Below are 26,919 nucleotides of genomic sequence, written 5' to 3'. Positions count from 1 at the left end.
CGCGTAAGTCGTTACGCGCCATATTAGTTACGCGCCATTGTAGTTGTGTCCCTGTGTCCCACCTGTGAATATAGATATATATATATATATATATATATATATATATATATATATATATATATATATATATATATATATATATATATATATATGTTTTTAACTACGTAAAACTTGCGAATATACAACATTCTTTGCTGTCCCATCGTCTGTGCATATAAATAGATTGTCAGGTTTACCGACTCTTGAGCATGCAACGCATAATGGTCCATGGGAAAACAATCCGTATTCAGATCTATACCTCATGATTCTATAGGTTGCCCTTGAGCTTTGTTGATGGTGATTGCTAATCGACCATTTCCTTTGCTGCCGTCGTCATTTATATATCCCCCTGTGCCCCCCGGCGTCCCCGTTGTAGTTGTGTCCCTGTGTCAGGGTCGTCATTTATATTCCCTGGGTCCCCGTCGTCATTTGTGTCCCGGTGTCCCAGTCTGTGATTTCTATTTGAGTGTCCCGGGCGTCATTTATATTCGTCAGGATATTGTAGGGCATCGTAGCATCGATGAGTTTAAGCAATTCTTGTCAACTGATTGTTTCGCCTATAAAGAATATTATCTCGAGGTAAGAACTGATCACCGACCACAACGATTGCCACTTTGTTGATAGTTGCGTATCAGGAGGCATCAATTCGATTGCTGTTTTTAAGCAGAAGCACTAAATTATTATTTTTGTGGAAAAGATGATATATATAAATATATATATATATTTTTTTTTTAGTTTTTTTCTTCTTTTGTATTAATGCTAAAGCCAAGGTTCAAACCTGGAGCCTCTCGGACCTAGAACCTGAAACATAACGCTTTACCAACTCAGCTACTTCGGCGTGAATACATTCGTTTTGAGCAGCTTCCTCGGGTGTTGCCATTGTAGGTTCTTCAGTCATTTCACAATTAGAAATTTCTCTTTCAACGGTCTTCTTACAATTAAAAATTTGTCTTTGAACGATATTCTTAAATACCTGTGTCCTGGTCGTCATTTATATTGCCTGTGTCCCGGTCGTCATTTGTGTCCCGGTATCCCAGTCTGTAATTTCTCCTTGAGTGTCCCGGTCGTTATTTATATTCCCTCTGTCCCGGTCGTCATTTGTGTCCCGGTCTGTAATTTCTCTTTGAGTGTTTTTTCTTTTTAGTATTTTTTAGTTTTTTACATTTTTTCTTTTTTCAGTTTTCTTTTTCTTCTTTATTTTTCAGCTTCACTATGAAATACATATCGACGAACCTTTGTTTTTTTAACTAAAATCTGGTAGGCATTGATGACCTTATCCAAGTCAAGATCCCAAACCCAATCATCATCGCTATCATTTTCAGTTTTGATATGTTTTGACTCTCGCTGTCCAGGTGGATCTTCATCTAACTTTTAGGTTGAAAAGGCAGATCCATTGGAATCATGAGAATGCGTGGAATAAGAAAAGCCTCACCCTCAAAAGGCCCTGTCAAGATTGTTGCCTCTATTACGTTATAATAGACATAACACGTCATTTGTGTCCCAGTGTCCCGGTCTGTAGTTTCGTTAGTCGACAAACATGACGTCAGATGACAAACAACTTCATGACGACATACAGCTCAATCCTTATAATGACGTCAGTCGACAAACATGACGTCAGTCGACACACAAACATGACGTCAGTCGACAGACAGACAAATAACTTATTTTTATATATATAGATATATATATATATATATATATATATATATATATATATATATATATATATATATATATATGTTTTTAACTACGTAAAATTTGCGAATATACAACAATCTTCGCTGTCCCATTGTCTGTACATATAAATAGATTGTCAGGTTTACCGACTCTTGAACATTCAACATATAATTGTCCATGGGAAAAACAATCCGTATTCAGATCTATACCTCATTATTCTAATGATTGCCCATGAGCTTTGTTGATGGTGATTGCTAATCAAACATTCCCTGTGTCCCCATCGTCATTTATATACCCCCCCCCCTGTGCCCTCCGGCGTCCCCGTTGTAGTTGTGTCCCTGTGTCCCAGTCTGTAATATCTCTTTGAGTGTCCCGGTCGTCATTTATATTCCCTGTGTCCCGGTCGTCATTTATATTCCCTGTGTCCCGGTCGTCATTTATACTCCCTGTGTCCCGGCCGTCATTTGTGTCCCAGTCTGTAATTTCGTCAGTCGACAAACAACTTCATGACAACATACAGCTCAATCCTTATAATGACGTCAGCCGACAAACATGACGTCAGTCGACACACAAACATGACGTCAGTCGACACACATGTCCCAGTCGTCATTTGTGTCCAGGTGTCCCACTCTGTAGTTTCTCCTTTAGTGTTCCGGTCGTCATTTATATTCCCTGTGTCCCAGTCTGTATATACATTCGTTTTTGAATTGGTATATGATGAATAAATTTTTTGTTTTTTTTTCCTTTTTTCTTTTTTGTTTTTTTGGTTTTTAACCTTTTTTTTAGCTTTTTTAGTTTTTTTCCTTTATCTTTTTAGTTTTTTTAAGTTTTTACCTTTTTGATTTTTTGATTTTTATTTTTTTTAGTTTCCTTTTTCTCCATTAATTTTCAGTTTTTTTCCTTTTTTAGTTTTTTCTTTTTCAGTTTTTAGTTTTTTTAGTTTTTTTTTTAGTTTTTTTATTAGTTTTTAGTTGTTTTTTTTTAGTTTTTTTGTAGTTTTTACCTTTTTTTAGTTTTTTTCTTTTTTAGTTTTTAGTTTTTTACCTTTTTATGTTATTTTTAGTTTTTTTTTAGTTTTTTGGCTTTTTTAGTTTTTTAGTATTTTCTCTTTATTTTTTTGTAGTTTTTACCTTTTTTAGTTTTTTTCTTCTTTTGTATTAATGTTAAAGCCGAGGTTCGAACCTGGAGCCACTCGGACCTAGAACCTGGAACATAACGCTTTACCAACTCAGCTACTTCGGCTTGAATACATTCGTTTTTAAATTGGTATATGATGAAATAATTCAGACGTTATATGCGGACAGACAGACAGATACACAAACAAACAACTTATTTATATATATATATATATATAGATTATTAAAGTGATAGCCGTCAGCTCCATCCCAAAAAATGATAGGATATTGTAGGGCATTGTAGCATCGATGAGTTTCAGCAATTCTTACTAACTGAGCGTTTCGCTTATGAAGAATAATATCTCGAGGTAAAAACTGAACACCGACCATAACGATTGCCACTTCCCCGATAGTTGGAGCGTTGTTTCTACGCACATGTTCGCCACACTAAGCACACTAAATCATTGTTTTCGTGGAAAAGATGTTGCAATTGGGAAACGATAGAGCTTTCAACGTCGGGAGAACTTTTGCAACGTGCATTCAATTCAGAATTGCTATCAGTGATGAAGTACAGTTGTAAAAATTTATGATCCTCACCTGAGAATGGTAGAAGGAACCCTGCTCTATGATACATTTGCCTTTTTACTTTGAAAGTAGGCATAAACTCATCTTGATTTACGATTTGGGCACCAAACGACATCATTTGGAAACATGAGTTATATTTTCGGATGTTTGATAAAAAAAACGCTTAGATTCTGACGTAGTTCCATTAAACAAAGTCTTCAATCCTCGGCACGCTTTCTTTTGGCATTTTCTCTTTGAGCCTCAAGCCAGTTTTCACGTTGCTATTGTGATTCCTCGGTACGTTTTCTTTTGGCAATTTCTCTTTGAGCCGAAAGCCTGTTTTCAAGTTTTTCTTGTGATTCCCCGGCACAATTTTTTTGGTAATTTCTCTTTGAGACGCACGCCTGTTTTCACGCTGTTCTTGTGATTCCTCGGCACGCTTTCTTTTCTTACTTTCTCTATTAGTCGCAAGCCTTTTGGCATTAGCTCATTGAGCAGCTTCCTCGGCTGTTTCTTCTGCCATTATAGGATTTATACTAAAATTTCTCTTTTAATTAACTGTTTGAGCAGCTTCCTCGGCTGTTTCTTCTACCATTGCAGGATTTATACTAAAATTTCTCTTTAAATCGCCCCCTTATATTCTTATAGTGACGTCATACACAAAATCCTATATACTTATAATGACGTCATATGCGGACAAGCACACAAACATACAACTTATCTATATATATATATATATATATATATATATATATATATATATATATATATATATATATATATATATATATATATATATATATATATATATATATATATATATATATATATAAGTTGTTCGTTTGTGTGTCTGTCTGTCTGTCGACTGACGTCGTGTTTGTCTGCATATGACGTCTGAATTATTTCACAATATACCACTTCAAAAACGGATGTATTCAAGCCGAAGTAGCTGAGTTGGTAAAGCGTTATGTTCCAGGTTCTAGGTCCGAGAGGTTCCAGGTTCGAACCGTGGCTTTCGCATTAATACGAAAGAAGAAAAAAACTAAAAAAGGAAATAACTACAAAAAAAAACTAAAAAGAAAATACTGAAAAAACTAAAAAAAGCTAAAAAAAAAACTAAAAAAAGGTAAAAACTAAAAACTAAAAAAGAAAAAAAAACTAAAAAAAGACTAAAAACTAAAAAAGGAAAAAAAAACTAAAAAAGAAGGTAAAAACTACAAAAAAACTAAAAAGAAAAAAGAAACTAAAAAATAATAAAAAAAAACTACAAAAAAACTAAAAACTGAAAAAGAAAAAAAAAACTAAAAAAAGGAAAAAACTGAAAAACAAAGGAGAAAACTAAAAAAAAAATAAAAATAAAAAAAAATAAAAAAGGTAAAAACTACATAAAAAAATAAAAAGAAAAAAGAAAACCAACTAAAAAAGCTAAAAAAAAAGTAAAAACCAAAAAAAAACTAAAAAGAAAAAATGAAAAAAACAAAAAATTTATTTCATCATATACCAATTCAAAAACAAATGTATATACCGACCGGACGTGTGTGTCGACTGATGTCATGTTTGTGTGTCGACTGACGTCATGTTTGTCGACTATAAATGACGACTGGAAGGACACAACTACAACGGGGACGCCGAGGGGCACAGGGGGATATATAAATGACGATGGGGACAGAGGGAATGTTTGATTAGCAATCACCATCAACAAAGCTCAAGGGCAATCATTAGAATAATGAGGTAGGTATAGATCTGAATACGGATTGTTTTTCCCATGGACAATTATATGTTGCATATTCAAGAGTCGGTAAACCTGACAATCGGTTTAAAGTGGCGAAACCCTATATAGGCCAGTGTATTCTCCTGATGAGCCCTTGTGTTGGGTTGTTGCCTCTGAATTATTTGTCTATATTATTTTTTCTATTGTTTGGTAAATGAAGACTTATACTTATTGACGACATGACTGCCTGTCCATGGATTATTTTTTATGGTTGATTGTGTATGGCTATGCTCTTTGACCTATGTGATTGTATGGATGAGTCCAAAGCCCCCCACGCCCCCCACGCGCGTGAGTCGTTACACGCCATATTAGTTACGCGACATTGCAGTTGTGTCCCTGTGTCCCACCTGTGAATATAGATAGATATATTTATGTTTTTAACTACGTAAAACTTGCGAATATACAATATTCTTCGCTGTCCCATTGTCTGTGCATATAAATAGATTGTCAGGTTTACCGACTCTTGAACATGCAACATACAATTGTCCATGGGAAAAAAAAACCGTATTCAGATCCATACCTCATTATTCTAATGATTGCCCTTGAGCTTTGTTGATGGTGATTGCTAATCGAACATTCCCTGTGTCCCCGTCGTCATTTGTTTATCCCCCTGTGCCCCCCGGCGTCCCCGTTGTAGTTGTGTCCCTGTGTCCCGGTCGTCATTTCTATTCCCTGTGTCCCGGTCGTCATTTGTGTCCCGGTGTCCCAGTCTGTAATTTCTCTTTGAGTGTCCCGGTCGTCATTTATATTCCCTGTGTCCCGGTCGTTATTTGTGTCTCCTGTGTCCCGGTCTGTAATTTTGTCAGTCGACAAACATGATGTGAGTCGACAAACAACTTCATGACGGCATAATGCTTAATCCTTATAATGAAGTCAGTCGACACACAAACATGACGTCAGTCAACAGACAGACAAACAATATATATATATAGATAATATATAGAAGATAGATAAGCCTCCGATGTCACAATAGTAAGAATACCTACCTACTACGTAGGAGAATGGGGCTCAATTCTTCAGCAGAAAGAATATCTAACATACGGAATTATAAACATAAATTAAAATTTTAAAAAGAAATTCCCAGTTAGTCACCTCCAGGAAGATCTTTTAAAAGGCGATGGAAGAATGCCCCTAAGACAATACCAAAAGCCAAATTAATGAAGAGATTTAACCTTTGTCTGCTATCTCTAATTAGGTTGCTAGCTACCGCCGCAACCCGGATCATCTTTATACCCTTCCAAGAAATTCCTATTTTCCTAAAACATTTCTTTCCGACATCATCCTACCCCAATTGAGGACGACCTGCTTTCTGTTTGGTCCTATATGGTTCATCGATAAGGACAATATTAGGCTATCTTTAATCCTTCGTCAGGCAGCTGATGAATTATCAACAGGAAAGACACTATGGCTTTTTCTTTTTATTTGAAAAGTAAGAAACCAGCCTTAAAGAATCTGAAAGCTAACTAAGTCTAATATATGAAATGGTTTGTTCTTCTAATTATCGTCTTTTAATAAAATGTACGTTGTACGTTGAATTTTACGTTGAAATAAAACGTACATCTCCTGGGACTGCTTTGAACCACTTTTTCAATTGGTGCCCTGTTTCGTCTTTCTCCTCAAGCCAAATATTTTTATATTTGCACTTTCCCATTTAAATTCAGTTATAAGCAGTTACCATCTGAAAAAAGAAGAGAAGCTAAGAGCAGTTATGCCAAGAGGCTATTACCCCTCAACTCCCTAAAATCCAAGGCTGGTCCATGTATCTGGCAAAACACTGACAAAATAATTAACTCTCCTGAAAGCTAGGATAAAAGAAAAACGTATCTAGTATAATACTGACAAAATAACCAGCCGCTTAGAATTCAAGGCTAACTAGGCCCAAGTATCTAGCACAATCTCCTGAAAGCTGGGATAAAAAAAATATCCTAAGATGACTCCAGAGGCAAAGGGTGTCAATCCTTTTCACTACTTTATAGTATCGTTCATTCATACAGTAACGTTGCAGCAGTGAAACAGAATTATGGTCACAAGAACGCATGTTGAAAATGACTTACATGAAACCAAGAGTGAAATACCATACCTTGCATAGCGGCTTCCATTACTTAGACATGAGATATTCAACTAATATGGAAGAATGTTGATCGAGAAATTTTTTTAAGGGACCTGAGCACTGATTTAGGGACCAATATGGACTAAAGCCAGGTTTAGGGACTTCCAGAGACTTCAGGGACTTTGTGGCAGCCCTGCTTTTACTACTTCTGCTCTTACAATTTAACAAGATCACAAGAGTGTAAGTGTACCGAGGTTCTCAAAGAGCATAGATAGATTTTTTGGTAATGGTATTTAGTTTTACTTTTCAGGTTCACTAGAGGAGGTATAAAACTAAATTGAACAATCCTATTTATGTAAAGATTTTCAGAGGGGTGTATGTTGTTAAAACTGTTGAAAAAGACTCCCTAACCCAAAAATCGTAAGCCGAACTATGGATGTTTACAGAAAAAAAAAAAAAACAGAAAACGGGTACGTCCTTTTGACAACCTGTCTGAAAAGAATGTATTTTGATTTAGTTCAACTTCCCAATCTACATTACCTGAGACTTCCCTCTTGATGTACTTAGCCTCTCTAGTAATCGCAGTAGAAGTAGTAATTGTAGTAGTAGTAGTTCTGACGCCTAAAAACCTAAGCTTTTAACTTGATAAAAAGCCAAATGCAAAAGATCTTTATCAACTATTTTATGCTTTTGACAATGAATGTGGCTTCTACTTTAGACACTTGTGTTTGAATTATGCTTTCGGAGTCTGAAAAAAAAACAAGGCAAGTGTTTTCATTATAAAAGTACAGTCTAAGAAGAATATCACCAGAAGTCCCTCAAAACTTATTGTGTTTGATATACTTGAATATACCGGATACCTTACAAAAAAAGGTATATTGCTAAGTCTCTGACTCTCTTGACTACGGCCGCAATAATCCAATTCTGAGAAAATATAAAAGATCTCTGTTCTTCAAAAAAGAAAGAAAAGAGTTAATTTAGGTCAGGACAAGCTTATTCGTTACCCATAAGTCTATCTGTCAGAGGATGCCCCCCCCCCCGTAGACACAAACGTAAATAGGAATGATAAGCATTATAGTGAAAGCCTATGTAAATTAAATTATTGTGGTCACATTCTATTTGGGACAAACTTCACATAAAGAAGTCACTCTGATACAGGGGCAGTATTTAATCTAGTATCGCATTCGTAGCACTTATCAGCATTTTGTTTTTTCATTCCCTAAAAAGAGATCTGCTGTCTTTCAATCACTTACTTGTTCATCAAAGTTTCCTTCTAACAGTCTATCTGCCTCGTCCAAAACCAGAAACTTAATTTTCTTTAATGTAAAATCATGCTCTCTCTCAAGGTGATCAGCCAGTCTAAAACATAAAATAAAACTTATGAAGAAAAAACAAGCCTTGAGGGTAAAAATTTATGTCAAGCATTCTCAAAGTTGGCTAAAGAGAGTTCTTACTGTTTAGGCGGCTCAAAACAAAGGAAAGAAATCATTTTCCTAAGTGATTAAAAAATGTTATTGAAATATTGGATTTCGTCTGAAACTAATAGCAGGGATTAGTTCGAAGAAATATAAACCCAGAGAGCACATTTAGAACAACATGAAGATTGCACAATAGACATTTTTTATGAGAAGACTTTGGGACGATTTTCCCTCCCTTGGGTGGAAACTACCATAATTGTGCTAGACCGCTACGTAACAAAGAAATGAAGCTACTCCATACCATACCAACTAATGAAGTTGTGGTGAGACCTTAAAAATTGCATCCCAGATAAAGTTCCAAGCCAAATTCTATCGATAAGCATTTCATAACTCAACGAATGAAGAATATGACCCAGAAAAACATTAAGCTTGTTTAAAAGAGTAAGCTAATCAAGACGCCCACGACACTTTTAACAAAAAAAGATAGCAAATCAGCAATAACCTTTTATAAAACAAAATTACTTATATTTTGCAACATGCTCCCAAAAGATGGTATGATAACTTCAAGTATAGTTGTGGAAGAGACTACATAGTATTACTTTCGACTCTCGTGACTTTTATATTTTACAGCTTGCATCGTACTATTAATGAGGCAGTTTTTTTCAAATTTATGGAATGACGGTAAGGCCTGCCACCTGAAGGAAGCAAATTCTAGAGATTTAGACGAAATACTGAAGGAAAGAAAAATTGCCCAACATGTGATGTGGAGAACGATGGGCTCGGCCATTTTCTCCTGGGGTACCATAAGTTATATCAAATTGGAGTCAATTGGCTGGAGGAAAATTTTGATGAGCTATTTCTTGGCATTCTTACTTGGACATTTCCACAAACAATTGTTATGGTGTAAAATGCTGCGTTGAAGGCGAAGGAGGTGAGTCACAAACGTCGCAATTAGAACTAGATAGTGCTTGGTTTCGATTTTAACGTGTTTATAGCTAGAAGATAAATAACGACCGGGACACAGGAACACAACTGTTGGCGCTTCGCGCCACCCCAACACCTAGTTACACCCCAAGCCCCCCCCCCCCGCGCGCGTAAGTCGTTACGCGCCATATTAGTTACGCGCCATTGTAGTTGTGCCCCTGTGTCCCACCTGTGAATATATATATATATATATATATATATATATATATATATATATATATACTAGCTGTTGGGGTGGCGCTTCGCGCCACCCCAACACCTAGTTGGTGGGGGCGCTTCGCGCCCCCCAAGCCCCCCCGCGCGCGTAAGTCGTTACGCGCCATTGTAGTTGTGTCCCTATGTCCCACCTGTGAATATAGATAGATATATATATATATATATATATATACATATATATATATATATATATATATATATATATATATATATATATATATATATATATATATATATATATATATATATGTTTTTAACTACGTAAAACTTGCGAATATACAACATTCTTTGCTGTCCCATTGTCTGTGCATATAAATAGATTGTCAGGTTTACCGACTCTTGAACATGCAACATATAATGGTCCATGGGAAAACAATCCGTATTCAGATCTATACCTCATGATTCTAATGATTGCCCTTGAGCTTTGTTGATGGTGATTGCTAGTCGACGATTCCCTGTGTCACCGTCGTCATTTATATATCCCCGTGTGCCCCCCGGTGTCCCGGTCGTCATTTATATTCCATGTGTTCCGGTCGTCATTTATGTCCCGGTGTCCCAGTCTGTGAATTCTCTTTGAGGGTCCCGGGCGTCATTGATATTCCTTGTGTCCCGGTGTCCCGGTCGTCATTCGTGTCCCGGTGTCCCAGTCTGTATATACATTCGTTTTTGCATTGGTCTTTTTTTTTAGGTTTTAGTTTTCTGCCTTTTTTTTAGTTTTTTTTAGTTATACCTCATGATTCTAATGATTGCCCTTGAGCTTTGTTGATGGTGATTGCTAATCGAACATTCTCTGTGTCCCCATCGTCATTTATATATCCCCCTGTGCCCCCCGGCACCCCCGTTGCAGTTGTGTCCCTGTTTCCCGGTCGTCATTTATATTCCCTGTGTCCCGGTCGTCATTTGTATTCCGGTGTCCCAGTCTGTATATACATTCGATTTTGGAATGGTAAATGATGAAATAAATTTTTGTATTTTTCCCCTTTTTTCTTTTTAGTTTTTTTGGTTTTTACATTTTTCTAGTTTTTTTAGTTTTTTTTTCTTTTTTCTTTTTAGTTTTTTTTTATTTTTATTTTTTTAGTTTTGTTTTTCCTCCTTTATTTTTCTTTTTCTTTCCTTTTTTTAGTTTTTTTTATTTTTTAGTTTTTTTAGTTTTTTGGCTTTTTTAGTTTTTTTATTAGTTTTTAGTTTGTTTTTTTCTTTTTAGTTTTTTTGTAGTTTTTACCTTTTTTTTAGTTTTTTTTTACTTATTTCCTGGTCGTCATTTATACTCCCTGTGTCCCGGTCGTCATTTGTGATGGTTTGTTGACGGTGTTTTGTTGATGGTGATTGCTAATTGAAAATTCCTTGTGTCCCGGTCGCTTTCTCTTTGAGTGTCCCGGTCGTCATTTATATTCCCTATGTGCCGGTGTCCTGGTCGCCATTTGTGTCCCAATGTAATTTCGTAATTTCGTCAGTCGAAAACATGACGTCAGTCGACACAGAAACATGACGTCACCTGATCCACAGATCCACAGACAGACAGACAACTTATTTTTATATATATAGAAGATATATATATATATATATATATATATATATATATATATACATATATATATATATATATATATATATATATATATATATATATATATATATATATATATATATATATATATATATATATATATATATCCCTGTGTCCCGGTCGTCATTTGTGTCCCGGTATCCCAGTCTGTAATTTCTCTTTGAGTGTCCCGGTCGTCATTTATATAGATATATAGATACATTTTCATTTCAGTTTTTTTTTTCTTTTTTAGTTTTTTCTTTTCTTAGTTTTTTTCTTTTTTAGATTTTCTTTTTTAAGTTTCTTCTTTTTATTGATTTGTTTTCTTCAATTTGTCAATGTTCATTCTAACATTGACACTTGGAAAAATCTTTACGTGCCAAGCAAGCTAAAGCTCCAACAATTTATAATAAACCTCAAATTTTGGGTATCTGTTTTAAGGTTTTCGAATTACCTTAATCTTTTGTCAAAATATATTGAAAGATTTGTGCAATTCCCAGTTTTTTTAGTTTTTTCTTTTTAGGTTGTTTAGCTTTTTTTTAGTTTTTTTTTTCTTTTTATTTTTTTTTTACATTTTTTCTTTTTAAGTTTTTTCTTTTCTTATTTTTTTCATTTTTTTTGTTTTTTTTTAATTTTTTCTTTTTAGTTTTTTACCATTTTTCTTTTTTCAGTTTTCCGTTTCTTCTTTATTTTTTAGACGTCATATGCAAACCCTCAATACAAAAATACATACAACTTATTTTTATATATAGATAAGATATAATCTGGCGTAACAGACATAGTGTAACAGACATAAAAGACAGACAACTTATTTATATATATATTGGTTTTTTATATATATAGATACAGTTTCTTCTTTAGTTTTTTCTTTTTTTTAGTTTCTTCTTTTTATTGATTTGTTTTCTTCAATTTGTCAATGTTCATTCTAACATTGACACTTGGAAAAATCTTTACGTGCCAAGCATGCTAAAGCTCCAACAATTTATATTAAACCTCAAATTTGGGGTATCTGTTTTAAGATTTTCGAATTACTTTAATCTATTGTCAAAATATATTGAAATGTTTGTGCAATTCCCAGTTTTTTTTTAGTTTTTTAGCTTTTTTTAGTTTTTTTTAATTTTTTATCTTTTTTATTTTTTTACGTTTTTTCTTTTTAGGTTTTTTCTTTTTTTAATTTTTAATGTTTTTTTAGTTTTTTCTTTTTAGTTTTTTTTTAAGTTTTTTGCCATTTTTCTTTTTTCGAATTACTTTAATCTATTGTCAAAATATTTCGAAATATTTATGCAATTTCTAGTTTTTACATTCTAGTTTGTTTTCTTTTATATATATAGAAGATATAATCTGGCGTAACGGACAGACAACTTATTTTTATACATATCTATCTATATATATAAAAATAAGTTGTCTGTCTGTGTGTCTGTCTGTGGATCAGGTGACGTCATGTTTCTGTGTTGATTGACGTCATGAAATTAGTTGTCGTCATTTTTGCTTTGACGGTGACGTCATTCAAGATATTTAAGACATATGTTCACGTAGAAATCTATTAATGTTTAAGTTTACAATGACTGATGAACTTACCATGGCAAAAGCCGATGAAGATGCTCAAAGAGTCTATGCCAAAAAACTTGCTGCTGATAGAGAAAGTCAGAAAAGAAAGCGTGCCGAGGAATCAAAAGAACAGCAAGGAAACAGGCTTGAGGCTGATAGAGAAAGAAAGAACAGAAAGCGTGCCGAGGAATCAAAAGAACAGCAAGGAAACAGGCTTGAGGCTGATAGAGAAAGAAAGAACAGAAAGCGTGCCGAGGAATCAAAAGAACAGCAAGGAAACAGGCTTGAGGCTGATAGAGAAAAAAAGAACAGAAAGCGTGCTGAGGAACTACCAGAGCAACGCGGAAGCAGACTTGCTGCTAAAAGAGAAAGTGAAAAAAGAAGGCGTGCCGAGGAATTACAAGAACAGCAAGAAATCAGGCTTGCTGCTGATAGAGAAAGTAAGAAAAGAAAGCGTGCAGAGGAATCACAAGAACAGCAAGAAATCAGGCTTGCTGCTGATAGAGAAAGTAAGAAAAGAAAGCGTGCCGAGGAATCAGAGCAACCTGAAAGTTATCGCCTGGCATTCAGGTACAACCCAGTCGATGATTATAGCTTGAGTAGATGTGTTCAAATCGGGACAATGTCTAAAATTTGTCCCTATTGCAAGGCCTTGAAATTCAATGGTGAAACAATGGGAATGTGTTGCGCCTCAGGAAAAGTTAAACTTCCTCTATTGGCTGCACCACCAGAGCCATTGAAGACGAATGAATGCTTGCCTGAAAAATTCTAATTTATGGGCACACGTAAAAATATTAAAATTAACTACAAATATGCGTGTCCGATTGCAAAACGATGACTCTGGTCAAACCTTTTCAGATCAATTGCTGACAATTGGAAACGGAAAGCTCCCAGTAGACTCAATTTCAGGACGTATACAACTACCTGCTGATTTCTGTAATTTAGTGACGTCCAAAAATGAATTGATTGAAAAAGTATTTCCGAATATTCTAAAAAATTATAAAAATAATAAATGGCTAAGTGAAAGAGCGATTCTCGCACCCAAAAATATAGACGTCCACGAAATCAACAATATTGTTTTGACCAAGATTCGAGACCAGGCTGCCCTTTACAAGTCAGTCGACACAGTTTTGGAACCAAATGAAGCGGTTAATTATCCATCTGAATTTTTAAATTCCATAGATCTTTCAGGGTTTCCACCACACGTGCTACAACTAAAAATAGGCGTACAAATAATACTTTTAAGAAATATAAACCAACCAAAGTTTTGCAATGGCACTCGACTTGCCGTAAAAAAAACAATGGAAAACCTAATAGAGGCCACAATCTTGACAGGGCCTTTTGAGGGTGAGGCTGTTCTTATTCCTCGCATTCCCATGATTCCAACGGATCTGCCTTTTCAATTTAAAAGATTGCAATTCCCAATTCGATTAGCATTTGCAATCACCATTAACAAAGCTCAAGGTCAATCATTAGAAAAATGTGGTATAGATCTTAATACTGATTGTTTTTCCCATGGACAATTGTACGTTGCATGTTCGAGGGTCGGTAAACCTGACAATCTATTTATATGCAGCGACAATTGGACAGCGAAGAATGTTGTATATTCGCAAGTTTTACGCAGTTAATTTGTATTGTATCTATCTATCTATCTATCTATATAAAAACGAGTTGTGTGTATGCATGTTTGTTTGTTTGTAAAAAGAGCGTTTGCATATGATGTCATTATTAGTACATACGGCTTTGTATATGCAGAGACAATGGGAAAGCCAAGAATGTTGTATATTCGCAATTTTTACGTAGTTTAACTCCTGCAGACAAAATGAATACTTGCCTAAAAAATTCTAATTTATGACCACACGTAAAAATATTAAAATTAACTACAAATATGCGTGTCCGATTGCAAAACGATGACTCTGGTCAAACACTAGACTCAATTTCAGGACGTATACAACTACCTGCTGATTTCTGTAATTTAGTGACGTCCAAAAATGAATTGATTGAAAAAGTATTTCCGAATATTCTAAAAAATTATAAAAATAATAAATGGCTAAGTGAAAGAGCGATTCTCGCACCCAAAAATATAGACGTCCACGAAATCAACAATATTGTTTTGACCAAGATTCGAGACCAGGCAGTCCTTTACAAGTCAGTCGACACAGTTTTGGAACCAAATGAAGCGGTTAATTATCCATCTGAATTTTTAAATTCCATAGGTCCTTCAGGGTTTCCACCACACGTGCTACAACTAAAAATAGGCGTACCAATAATACTTTTAAGAAATATCAACCCACCAAAGCTTTGCAATGGCACGCGACTTGCCGTAAAAAAAACAATGGAAAACCTAATAGAGGCCACAATCTTGACAGGGCCTTATGAGGGTGAGGCTGTTCTTATTCCTCGCATTCCCATGATTCCAACGGATCTGCTTTTTCAATTTAAAAGATTGCAATTCCCAATTCGATTAGTATTTGCAATCACCATTAACAAAGCTCAAGGTCAATCATTAGAAAAATGTGGTATAGATCTTAATACTGATTGTTTTTCCCATGGACAATTGTACGTTGCATGTTCGAGGGTCGGTAAACCTGACAATGTATTTATATGCAGCGACAATTGGACAGCGAAGAATGTTGTATATTCGGTTGTATATACATACGGCTTTGTATATGCACAGACAATGGGAAAGCCAAGAATGTTGTTTATTCGCAATTTTTACGTAGTTTGAAACACATATATAAATCTATCTATATTCACAGGTGGGACACAGGGACACAACTACAATGGCGCATAACTAATATGGCGCGTAACGACTTACGCGCGCGGGGGGGGGGGGCTTGGGGGGGGCGCGAAGCGCCCCACCAACTAGGCGTTGGGGTGGCGCGAAGCGCCACCCCAACAGCTAGTAAGATATATATACTAGCTGTTGGTGTGGCGCTTCGCGCCCCCCCCCCAAGCCCCCCGCGCGCGTAAGTCGTTACGCGCCATTGTAGTTGTGTCACTGTGTCCCACCTGTGAATATAGGTAGATATATATATATATATATTTTTAACTACGTAAAACTTGCGAACATACAACATTCTTCACTGTCCCATTGTCAGTGAATATAAATAGATTGTCAGGTTTACCGACTCTTGAACATGCAACATACAATTGTCCATGGGAAAACAACCCGTATTCAGATCTATACCGCATTTTTCTAATGATTGCCCTTGAGCTTGTTGATGGTGATTGCTAATCGAATATTCCCTGTGTCCCCGTCGTCATTTATATATCCCCCCTGTGCCCTTCCGGCGTCCCCGTTGTAGTTGTGTCCCTGTGTCCCGGTCGTCATTTATATTCCTGTGTCCCGGTTGTCATTTGTGTCCCGGTCTGTAATTTGTGAATGTCCTGGTCGTCATTTATATTCCTTGTGTCCCGTTATCCCAGTCTGTAGCGTCATAAAGTCTTCAATGGCTCTGGTGGTGCAGCCAGTTGAGGAAGTTTATCTTTTTTGAGGCGCAACACATTCCCATTGTTTCTCCATTAAATCTCAAGGCCTTGCAATAGGGACAAATTTTAGACATAGTCCCAAATTGAACACATGTATTCAAGCTATAATCATCGACTGGACTGTACCTGAATGCCAGGCGATAATTTTGACGTTGCTCTTGTGATTCCTCGGCACGCTTTCTTTTGGCATTATTTCTTTGAGCCGCAAGCCTGTTTTCACGTTGTTCTTGTGATTCCTTGGCTGATTTTTTCGGTAATTTCTCTTTGAGCCTCAAGCCGGTTTTCATGTTGTTCTTGTGATTCCTCGGCACGCTTTCTTTTGGTATTATCTCTTTGAACCGCGAACCTGTTTTCACGTTGTTCTTGTGATGCCTCGGTACGATTTTTTCGGTAATTTCTCTTTGAGCCTCAAGCCGGTTTTCACGTTGTTCTTGTGATTCCTCGGCACGCTTTCTTTTGGTATTATCTCTTTGAACCGCGAACCTGTTTTCATGTTGTTCTTGTGATGCCTCGGTACGATTTTTTTGGTAATTTCTCTTTGAGACGCAAGCCTGTTTTCAAGTTGTTCTTGTGATTCCTCGGCACGCTTTCTTTTCTTACTTTCTCTTTTAGCCGCAAGCCTTTTGGCATTAACTCTTTGAGCCGCTTCCTCGGCTGTTTCTTCTGCCATTGTAGGATTTATACTAAAATTTCTCTTCTAATTAACTCTTTGAGGAGCTTCCTCGTCTGGTTCTTCTGCCATTATAGTATTTATACTGAAATTTCTCTTTGAATCGCCCCCTTATATACTTATAATGACGTCATATACAATGCCTTATATACTTATAATGACGTCATATGCGGACAAAGACATAAACATACAACTTATTTTTGTATATATATATAGATGATGAGGCGCTAAGTATCTTTTCCTGGTCTAAGCTCAGTTATCGCTGACTTCGAGTCACCAAACAAGTTATCAATAAAAATTTTTTGCTCCTCAGGGTGAACAGTCCCTACAGCACAGGCACGGCATAAAAAGTTCAAGACAGGACACCATACAAGCTGCTGGCTCCACATTGTATGTAGCAAACAAAGATACAATAGATATCTCACTTAATTGGAGAGACAGTGGAATAGCTGTACTGAGATCATCCAGAACAAGGGAAGCGTCAAAACCTGCTCACCTGTCCCCTGCAATTTAAGGCTGATTAAAACCGGTAGGCACCTATATGGCGCTGCGGGCTTGTTCTCTCCCTCTTCTCCTTGCTCCCAAACGATCCACTCGGCGCTGTCGACATACCTTAAGAAAAAGGTTGAAATCGTTCCAAAGACTATATAAGGGTGTAAGACAAAACCAATCAATAATGTTTACAGTCAGGTGATACATGTAAAGCTTATCCAAATTACAAATGAATGTCTGGAATCTAGGTAAATTTTACCCATAGCAAAATATCATGCAATAACAGACCAAATTAGCTACGGTCACTGAATTAATTCAAGTTCATAGCACTTAACTAATAATACAAGTCCCAAGCAGGCTTTAAAATCAAATAAATCCAAAAAGGTGTTCTCACCCTAAAGACTAAATGAAGACTCACTTTCATTTGTTTAATAGTTAGAGAATACAACTAATCTTTTTTTCATCAAGCAAATTAAAAAAAGCTACAGACCTTCCAGGGGTTGCAACAACAATATGGGGATGCTTTGATAGCTCAATTGATTGAGTAACCATATCCATTCCACCAACAATGACGCAATCCTTCAGTCCAATTGACTTGCCAATAATCCTAAACTGGTCTGCTATTTGATATGCTAATTCTCGTGTAGGGGTTAGAATGAGAGCAAAAATACCAAAGGGATCTTCATTGAGCTTCTGTAATATGGGAAGGGCAAACGCAAGAGTTTTCCCACTGCCAGTTTTTGCACAGGCTACAACATCTTTGCCACTAAGAATTGTTGGAATGCAATGTTTCTGGACAGGAGTAGGATCTTGTAAACCTAAAATCAAATATGTCAGAAAAGTTGGAACATAACCTTCCTAGATGTAATCAGAAAGGGCTTTTTCTTGAATTTTGTCAATTGGAATAGTCTATTTTTATTTTTGGCAAAATGAATGGCCAGCAATTATAAATTTGTTACTTTAGAATACCCCTTTGTAGTATTTAGGGGGATGTACAACCATTTGTAACAATATGTCTGCTGTAGCTCAGTAAACTCCAATCTAAAGCAAACATAGGTACTTAGGCGTAAAACAAGGTGACGTTTTGTCACCTACACTTTTTAAAATTTTTATTTATGGCGTGCATGCGAAAATATCCTCTACGTATTTACCTGATTTTTCAGATGTTTCTTATCTGGCTTATGCTGATGATTTGCTCCTAATTAGTCTGACTAGGACTGATCTCTCCAAAATGGTATCTTCTGTTTCCAATGCTTTTTCTGGAATTAGCCTTTTGTTGAATAAAGAGAAGTGTGAGTTTTTATATTTTGCTTCAACTTCTTTGTCTCCTCCTCAGCGCACTGTTTACAGTATTTCTAAGAGAATGCAATTTGGATAAAGAAATTTAAACTCCACTCTACATACTGTGATCAATCCATCCTTTATACAGCAGAAATTTACCCCATCCTGAGAAAAATTGATTTAGAAAGAATCCAGAGCAGTTATTTCAGGTACTGTAAGTTTCTCCTTTTCATTCCTCCTTGGACACATAATCGGATTCTAGTTAGTAAATATGGTGTACCTGATATAACATTAAAGTTGGAAAAGCTACACAGGGAGCTCTCAGGTACTCCACTTGATAGGCTTTCTCCACATAATCCTCTTGTAAATTTTTTTCTATACTTATCTTCTGTTGGATGACCTTTTTTGTGAATTTCATTTCGTGTGTGCATTTAATACTGATTTTTTTTTTCTCTATAGTTCGTTATCGTGTTTATGTTTATTCATTTTTTTGTGTTTATTTTATTTTTTGTTTTTATTTAATATAAACAAAAATTTGTATAGTCATTATATTTCGTTGTTTGTAAGTTTTGCATTTTCTGTGTGTATTTAATTGTTTTTACTCCACATTATAATAGTTTTATAGTGTTTTTGTGAGAAAGAAATAAATTCTTATTATTATTATTTATAGCAAAAAAAACGTAAGAACTTCACTACTGGAAGGCAGTCAGAGCAAAATAAAAGTATGTGAACACAGGATATACTTGTCAAGAGTGGTGAGAAAAATAAAAATTTCTTCAAACAAATAAGGTTGAAGGTGCAGTAATTCAACAGTCTTGACTGATATACCAAGAATTTTTGTCACCAAGCTTCAATGTACCTTATGAAAACTCTAATGGAGGGGGGTCAAAAGGGTTTTACCATTGTTGAAAGGTTCCACCCTTTCCTCCTTTCAAGCTTGATAATAATAATACTTAATAAGGCAGAAGTGGAGGCTCTTGGTAAAGCTTAACACAATTATCTAACACTGACAGTAAGGGTTGAGCTTTCAACCTCTCTTGTTGCATGCATACAATTCTCAAAAAATTTGACTGCTCACCCCTGAAATTCTTTGTATTTTGCAGATATTTCATATGAGCAAATCTCAAATATTGCTATAAAATGCCATTGTGATGAGCTAGTTGGACCTCGATGATCTTTGTTTCAATTGAGTTTTTGCTCTGAATCATTTCCTCAATAATGAAAACACCCTATAATGTCCCTTTTCATGATGTCCCAGGAATCACTCTGGACAGCACAACCTTAGGAGCACCACACCAAGCCCCTAAAGGTCTTGAAAAACAAACGAATCCTACAGACCCCTACGAAGTCAGAAAAAATGGGTGCCAAATCCGTCTATTGTAAGCCCTTAACAATACAGCTCCACCCTCTTGAGCCTCTTAAAACAGGCCCAAAACCGTGCAAGAATACAACAAAAAAATATTATCAGTTGGTAATAAATAAAATTTTCAGCTAATGTTCAATACAGGTATAACTGGGGTGCTTATATCCTTGTTAAGACAAATCCTCATATTTTCAGGCCATGTCTTACTGTCCATGGAGCACAAAGTAACTGATGAAATAGATTTTAAAAAGCTATAAATGGATTTGCCTTTCTTTGAAGCCAAATGAATTTGCCTTTCTTTGAAGCCAAACTTTTAACTTATATGCTAGTTGAAGGCATCTGAGACTTGAATTAGAAAACTAAATTATGGTTTCCATATAAACAAATAGTAATTGAAGCAGCACCAAAGGAATTCATATTCCAATTCTATTTTGTTTTTAACTATTTGTGTTCAAATTCATGTTTTCAAGAGACTTTTTAGATTTTTAGAGTGTCAAAATTCAGATCTTTAATCTTTAGAAATCTTTATTTATGGCTTGCCTACCCAAAGGAAAAGATAATTGGATAAAATTTTGTTGTCCCATTTATTTCTGAGCAAACAAGCTACCAATAAAAAAATATATTTCTTAGCAAAGTTGTATTACTGTTATTATTATTCTTAATGCTCAGTTTGTGTGTATGATTTATTTTTCTTATATATGCAGCTACAAACAATCCAAGGCTGAATGGAAATTTGGATGGCTGGAGATGTTCATTGAACTTGGACCACCCCTGGGTGGCACCCATGTGTGTAATATCAATGTGTCCATCATCTACAAAAGATTAGCCCATAGATTAAAAAAGGAAAAAAAAAAAGCAAAATTACCATAATCAAATAAAAATAAACATAAGTAAATAATGGAAGAAACGTTGACTATTTAATTTTAGTTTTATTACTGACTTCCTAAGTGCTTGGCCAGATCTGAATTAAATTGGCACTGGTAATGCCTTATTTTTCAAGATGAGAATTCCTGTACTGCTATGACAAAATAATAGAAAATTTGCACATCTTGATTTTACTAGTATCTCTTGGTCAATTAGTAAGATACACCGACGAAGAAACATACACTGAAAAATAAATAGAGGAAAGTGATTTCCTGGGTTACTTCTCAGATTTGGCATAATATACCAAAAGTTAGTCTAGGGACCAAGAAACTATCACTTTTATTATTTGCAGGTGATTTTGCTTTGGTGGCTAGTACAACACAAGATCTGCAGATGCTTCTGAGTCTCATAGAAGAATATTTGCAGATGAAAAAATTAAGGCTGAATGTTCAAAAGAGTGAAGTTATTATCTTTAAAAAAAAGGAAAGTCAGTGGTGAAGATGATAATAGATTTAAATTTAATAATAAGGAACTGAGTGTAAGTAAAAGAATAGAATATTTCGGATCTGTTTTATTGGAATATGGAAGTTTAAAGAGTCATGTCAATAAAACAATTAGTAGAGGCAAAGTGGCTGTGTCTGCAGTTTTTAGAAACCTGAAAATAATGGGAATTATAAACCTAAAAATACATAAAAGAATAATTAATACAAAAGTTTTACCAGTTATAGAATATGGAGCAGAGATTTAAGAATTGAACACACAATTTCTCTGTTGTCAATGGGTTATATTTATTTATTTATTATTACGAATAGCGGTAAGCATCAATGCTTGTCGCAAAAACACAAAATCATAATACTAATCTAAAGTAAATTGGCAACAACAAACTAAACAGCAAAAACTTCTAAATAACATGACACTACAAAACAAAAGGGTCTAAATAAAAAGGCGTATTTACTAATGCACTCTTAAAAATTCAAACACTCTCTGCCTTGACAACCTCCAAAGGCAAACCATTCCATGGTCTGGCAACTCTACTAACAAAAGATAATTAACCAATTTTTTTCAGTGGTTTTGGGGGATATAATTTATAATCATGCTGACGAGTAGAGTGATAATGGCTAAATTTAAAAAATAAATTTGGATCAACATCATCCACTCCTTTAATTATACAAAACACATTTACAAGGTCATTGCAACGGCTACGAAACTTCAATGATGGGAGTTGAAACCTAGAAAGTCTCTGCAGATAAGAAAGGCGCTGAAGATATGGGACCAATCTAGTGGCCCTTCTCTGAACCTTTTCTATCCTATGCTCATCTGTTAGACTTAATGGAAACCAAACAGAAGTATTATACTCAAGAAGAGGGCGGACCATTGATTTGTATAGTAGTAAGAAATTACAAAGGTTAAACCTACTAAAGCTTCTCCTTATAGATGATAAACAATAATTTGCATTCTTTACAATTTCCGAAACATGCTTATCAAATTTCAATTGGGTATCAAAGTAAACACCAAGGTCATGCACTATTTCGTTAGAAGGGATTTGTATGCCAGACAGCTGGTAAGTATGCACAGGTGGGAGTTTACAAGCATAGTGTAGAACAACACACTTAGAAGGGTTTATGAACATGGAATTAGATTCACACCAATAAGTTAGAGAGTCAAGATCCTTCTGTAAAAGTTGCATGTCGTTTTGGTCTTGTACTGGTAGATAAAGTTTTACATCATCCACAAACATCTTGACAGTAGAATGCTGAACAGAGGAAGGCAGATCATTAATAAATAAACAAAATAAAATTGGACCCAGGCAGCTACCCTGGGGGACTCCACTTAACACATCAATTGAGGATGACATAGCTTCACCAACAACAACCTGCTGAGTTCATCCATTTAGATAATCAGCAATAAATGCAATTGTTTTTTTACCCAATTTATAAGCTGCAGATTTTTTAAGAAGGGTGGGTATTGACCCTTTGTTGAATGCCTTCGAGAAGTCGATGTAAATGCAGTCAAAGGGTATAGCTAAATCGGCAAAACATTGAAAGTCCAAAATAACCTCAAGAAGCTGAGTATTACAAGACCTATTTTTTCGAAAACCATGCTGAGCAGGATTCCAAAGATGAAATATATGACCAATATGAAATAAACAAGACATAAAGTCACTATTCCTATGTAAGCAAATCCATTAAATGATGAATAGACCATAAAGTCTCCCTGACTTATGAAAATATGCAAAACATTTGTGGATGAATTCAACTCTTCAAGAATCTCAATTTTTATATTAACTAAACTCAAAAACAAAGACCCTATCTACACCTGCTAAGAAAAAACAAAACTGTATTTTTTTTAAAGCAGAAAGACTACTAAACATAGATGCTGGATATTTGTTACCAAGAGTGTTTTATTTTTACCATAAAAATGTCTTTTAATGTCAGTTAAAGACTAGAAAAGTCACAATTGATATGTTTTCAACCACTGAAATACAGAGAGGTCTGCAATATAAAGCACAGACTGTCAACATTTTATGGATCTCATGTTCTTTTCTGAGTTCACTGAAGGTAATATCATAGTAACATGCTATTTGGTACCATGTTAATTCATATATCTTTTACTTTTCCTTACTTTGGTTTTGGCAGAAACTAGATGAAAATCTGTCCTGCCCAACACCAATAGACAATGGAATGATTGATATTGTCCAATAAAATCTGTCTACAGCAGCTTCTTCTGTATTCTTTGCTTAATCCTTACCCAAATGGTACCTGTGTCAGCAGAATTTCAGCAAAGGATATAAGTAGCTTTTGAATTAATGTTTGCAAGAGATTCTTCACCTGGATACCAGGTTTCTTTTCCAAGTTGAAAGGAGGCAACAAGCAAGGTTATTGCAGGATATAGGTGTGGTTTACCATCAAAGAAAATTTACCAAGAATTTAGTTGTTGTTTTTCATGTTGTTACTGAGATGAAATCTTTTTGGGTGCATTGCCTTTGAACTTCATCACTTGTTATGTAAGACCATTAAATGACTTGTAGAATATGTCTTAAACAAAGGTGATAAATACTTCTAAGGAGCAAGTTTCTTTCCCCTCCAAGGCCAGGTTTTATATACAAACAGAAGAACAGATTGGATGGATGCTTCAGAAATATTCATGTTAATTTTTATGCTGATCTCATAACTTTTCTAGAGGGACTAATTCATGTGTGTGAATGTGCCCATTGTTTTTGTTTGTATTTCACTATACTGCAATAGATCAAAGACAGCAAGACTATTGAAATTTCTTATGATAATCAGTGCTGTTTCATAATGACTACATTAACCAAAATAATATTTTACTTTCAAAACAACAAATATACAAAACTATGCATAATTTTGGATGATAAAATATATAATTATAAAAATTAATAAAGATTCTAAGTCTAAATATAATTTTAAATCCCAAATTTACCCCTCCCCCCTCCCTATCTGTTAAGTTTACTACATGTGAATGCATAGGCTTACATATAGTAGCCTACACAAATCATATTAACTGGTAGTTAACACAAGAAAATTGTAGTCAGCAAATTTTAAAGTAATTTTAGTACACTTTACCCCAATTTTCTCTCCTCTCATATGTAAATATATAGCCTAAATTTTAAATTTCTAACATGATTTCTATTTCTTTATTTTGCTAGTAAATATCTTGATTAATTGAACATTTGGATATATAAGAAACAAACTTATCTTTATAATCAGAGGATCTAAATTTCTGAATCTATATATGAGATACAGTTGCAAATTCAATTTTAACCAAACCAATCCTTACTAACATTATCCAATATTTAGCTTAGTCTGTATTATGTATTTTCTACATGTTTACCAATTCTTAATTTTGTCACTGTGGATTCAATTTACAGGTAAACAAGTTTTAAGAAGAGTGATATTCTAGCCATATTTAAAATGAAAGAAAAAGGTATAATCTTAGAGGGAGTTTAAAGGGCTTAAGATGGAATTTGCAAACAGAAATAAAAATTATACTTCAATTTAGAATGAACCTCTGATTCTACAAGTAACTTTGTTCCTTGGCAATCTGAATAAGATACTCTGTTAATCAAGCTATTTGCAGTTTATTCAATTTATGGGTACAGACATTTAAACCAGATTGATGCATGGGAAATATATAACTTGAGCTAAATATTTGCACATTAGAGTGGCTCTGCGATATAACAGTGAAAATGCTTTCAGAATTTTTTAACTAGGCTACAATTTTTCTTCATAAGCTATTATGAAGTAAAAAATGTTTTATTAACATGTTTACTTCTCAATAACCCAAATTTACAAGAAAAAACATTAAATATAATGCATTCTGACCTATACTTTCAAGTGGCTTAAATAGCCATGATTTTAAACCAATTTCTAGAAAACTTTTCATTTTGAAGCATTTAATGAATTTCAAAATCAGCGCTATTTCAATCAATTCAAAGTTGCGTTCGAATCACATTCCAAGTTGACTGAAACCAGCATTCTGACGTTTTATTTGTGATTCCGAGTTAACTTTTAGCGTTCGATTTGTAAAAGTTGACTGAAAGTTAATGAAAAGTTGACTTTTAACAACTTTTACATTTTGTACGTTCGTCTCAAGTTAACTCGGAAAGAGGGCAAAAGTTTCAATTATAGGTAATCATGGAGTATGTGTTCAGATGGATCCAGGATGAAGGCACCACTTTTGTGTACCAGTGTGGTGAGTTATTGAGCCAGATTTTTGTTGTTGGGTAGGTTGCACTAAAATAGACTTAGAAACTATGTTATTATCCTTGTTAAAACTGGCTTTTTTCTTGTGTGGGTGGGTGGGTTTTATCTTTTACTGGGTGGGGGGATAGGTAGATAATAAAATGGTTAAGAAAAAACTTATAAAGTTATTGCAATATTAGTTAAAGTTACTGCAAAGCTACTTGAGCAATTATTTCAGAGCTGGGTATCCTAATACAATTTGTGTGGCCAGAAGTTTAATTGTTAGATTGCAAATTGTGATTTTCATTTGTCTTCTTTTAGTCATTCCATTCAAGATGCCTTGGATATTTTTTTTTTTTTTATTGTGATGGATTGTCTTAATGCTCTGGAAAGGTAAAATATTTCAATTGCATAGGATAGGTAAATTCCAGTAGGCTAATCAATTTAAAGTCCTAAATTAGCAAGGGAAGCGTTTAGTTCACTAAAAAATCACTTATATACAGTGATTTTTTTTTAAAATCACTGTATAATTGGAGTTCTTTGAACTCCAATTATACAGCCCTGTTTTTGGCCCCCTTTAGCCTGTATCCAGTTCCTGATTGCCATTTAGTCCAAATTGAATTTTTTCTGTTACTCATTTCTTGTCAATATTGCTAAGGGGTCATATTTAAGCACTAGAGAAGTATGCAGCTCTGCTTTACTTTAGCACCAACCCTCCTAATATGGAAATCTAAGGCTGAAATTGCATATTTCCTATTGATTCTGCTAATCTATACCTCAACCATAGTACCTGATAATTGAAGCAACTGTGGCAAAACAAGAACTGGAAAAATAAGTAGGCTAAAAGGTGGCAAAATACATTTAAAATTTATAATTTGGGCTATATATTAGCAAATTAGGCAGGTCGGGAGTAAATTTTTTGTTTTTTTCATATTTTGACTTAAAAATAAAGTGAATATACTACTTGGTGCCTTTTTGTATGTTCTTTACAGATATAATTGCTATAAGATATAATTGATATAATTGCTTATGTATATATATATAATATAATATAAGATATATAATTGATATAATATACAGATATAATTGCTTATGGGTGTGTTCCAGCTGATGGTTTTTCAGTAAC

General features: G+C 34.8%; 2 protein-coding genes across 2 annotated transcripts in view; both read right to left on the bottom strand.

The window, feature by feature from the left end:
* The window catches only part of LOC136039258 (zinc finger protein 34-like), a gene marked incomplete in the record, with an annotated part of 140,161 nt that overhangs the window by 38,394 nt on the left and 74,848 nt on the right, over positions 1–26,919 (bottom strand).
* LOC136039271 (probable ATP-dependent RNA helicase DDX49) lies at positions 8,418–25,544 on the bottom strand. Its single transcript, XM_065722853.1, has 3 exons — positions 25,434–25,544; positions 18,073–18,400; positions 8,418–8,575 (listed from the first exon to the last, which is right to left on the bottom strand). The coding sequence occupies exons 1-3, from the start codon at positions 25,492–25,494 to the stop codon at positions 8,458–8,460; spliced, it is 507 nt and encodes a 168-aa protein (XP_065578925.1). The 5' UTR covers positions 25,495–25,544; the 3' UTR covers positions 8,418–8,457.

Source organism: Artemia franciscana, chromosome 2 (genome assembly GCF_032884065.1).
Source record: "Artemia franciscana chromosome 2, ASM3288406v1, whole genome shotgun sequence".
NCBI lineage: Eukaryota > Metazoa > Arthropoda > Branchiopoda > Anostraca > Artemiidae > Artemia > Artemia franciscana.
The sequence above is the reverse complement of the archived record's forward strand: the minus strand, read 5'-3'. Positions and strand labels throughout refer to the sequence as shown.

Bases quoted from the DNA above. Each gene is read 5' to 3' on its own strand.
- LOC136039271 (XM_065722853.1), bottom strand. From the start codon at position 25,494: ATGAAAAGTTTTCTAGAAATTGGTTTAAAATCATGGCTATTTAAGCCA. The intron at 18,401-25,433 runs GTCAGAATGCAT...ATTTGATTTTAG, and splicing joins TAAGCCACTTGAAAGTATAG to GTTTACAAGATCCTACTCCT. The intron at 8,576-18,072 runs GTCTGTAGCTTT...TTTATGTTTTAG, and splicing joins GTTGTTGCAACCCCTGGAAG to ACTGGCTGATCACCTTGAGA.